Source organism: Lolium rigidum, chromosome 1 (assembly GCF_022539505.1).
Source record: "Lolium rigidum isolate FL_2022 chromosome 1, APGP_CSIRO_Lrig_0.1, whole genome shotgun sequence".
In the NCBI taxonomy this organism is placed as follows: Eukaryota; Viridiplantae; Streptophyta; class Magnoliopsida; order Poales; family Poaceae; genus Lolium; species Lolium rigidum.
This window is the reverse complement of record NC_061508.1, coordinates 13,624,519-13,626,150: the sequence shown is the minus strand read 5'-3', so window position 1 is coordinate 13,626,150 and position 1,632 is coordinate 13,624,519. Positions and strand designations below refer to the sequence as shown.

The window sequence follows — 1,632 nt, the reverse complement described above, 5'->3', positions numbered from 1 at the left end:
GGAGGCCTCCCCACGTGTGTGGCGGTCGGAGAGGGCTTGGACGGCACGGCTCGCGGCGGCGCTCGGGCAGGCGGCTTGGACGGCACGGCTCGCGGCGGCGCTCGGGCAGGCGATGCGCGCGGCGGAGGCGTGGCCCGCGGTGCTCGGGCAGAGCATCTGCCCGGCTCGGTTAGAGGGGCCAGAAAGAACAAAACAGGACGAATCGGTACAATGGCAATCTGCAGTATTATGTATTTTGGTGGGAGGGTAAATTCGTCCAATAAAAAGTTGGACGAAAATTTTGGCAGAAACCTTAGCTCCTTTATTATTAGGTATAGATTACCAACAATGTCAATGTGAAGTCAAATCGAGGCCGACGTCAAATCAACACTAACACGTACGGCGCACAGTACGGAAGTAAAGGGAAAGAAAAAGAGGAAATTCAGCCAGGCTACATCACAAACACACCACATATACACATACACGCACACACGCGCGGGGTCATGCTTGAATATATCAGTGGCCGCCGCCGTGCTTGTCGTCTTTCTTGTGGCCGTGGACGTGCTTGCGGAGGCGGTGCTCCATGGCCTCCTCGCGGTGCGCCACCTTGGCCTGGTGCAGCTCCATCTCAGCGGCGGCGACCTTGGCCGCGCCGCGCTCGTGCGCCAGTTCCCGTTCGTCGTGCGACCTCGCCGTCGCCGCCTCCGCCTTCTCGGCCACCTTGGCCCGGGTGATCGTCGCGTTCGCCTTCATGGCGCTCGCGCTGTCCTTCACCTTCACCTTGGCGTGCTGCATCTTCTTGGTCTGGGTGGTTTCGATCTCTAGCTGTTGTTTTTCTAGCTGTGGTTGGTGCTTTGCTTTCCTTCTCCGGCTAGCTGGTCGAGCGGGGGTATTATATAGGCGGAGCCGTGCTCCAGGTGGACGAATCGCCGTGCGACGCGTGGGTGGCCTGCTGCGAACGGGTGGAGGAGGCTGACGCGGCCTGACAGCTACGCGATGTCGATCGACATGGATTAGGTAGAGGAAAGGAACAAGTGCGCAGCTACTCCTACTAGCATGCGTCGTGGATGGACACTTATTGGAAGGGGAAGTCGACCTCGCATCCGAAGTCGGCCGCCTAGAGCTGCAACAGGGAAAAAAGGCCACGTGGCAGAGCGATCCGCATTTCCCGGGTTTACTGTCGGTTGCTCGTTGACTGAGTTTAACAAACTGATGTGGATTTTAAGATTGACGAAACCACCACAAACGTATAGCTACAAAAGTAAATGTCGCTTCTCGCTGAAAGCATATTCCGACAAAGTCTCAAAGCTAGGATTTGATCTCTTGTGGGATGAGGAGAGCACCATTACCCTCATAACCATTCAACTACATGTTAATTTTGATTTCGTTGCGGGTTAGCAAACTGTGGAAGTGATAACAAATGATCACGTTGATATTATATATGGTCTAGCGAACTTCAGAAAAGTCATATATTGTATGACATAGGCGAGCATAATCACATCGAAAATGGGCCTTCTGAAATAGCGACCGCGTAGGAGAAGTAGGATTCATGAGGTTAGATTCAGGTTCGAGCATTTTGGAGATGAATGACTCTCAAGACGGATTTATACCTTAATCAAACCGTTTGGGTTAAGTACCATTTTATTTTCTCAT

General features: G+C 53.3%; 1 protein-coding gene across 1 annotated transcript; it reads right to left on the bottom strand.

Annotated features, from left to right (window-relative positions):
- Nucleotides 1–317: 317 nt before the first annotated feature.
- Nucleotides 318–833, bottom strand: LOC124667722 (late embryogenesis abundant protein 6-like). Its single transcript, XM_047204981.1, has one exon. It carries the CDS (start codon nt 772–774, stop codon nt 496–498), a length of 279 nt encoding a protein of 92 aa, XP_047060937.1. The 5' UTR covers nt 775–833; the 3' UTR covers nt 318–495.
- Nucleotides 834–1,632: the final 799 nt, after the last annotated feature.

Coding starts and splice junctions, on each gene's coding strand:
- LOC124667722 (XM_047204981.1), bottom strand. CDS start 774: ATGCAGCACGCCAAGGTGAAGGTGAAGGACAGCGCGAGCGCCATGAAG.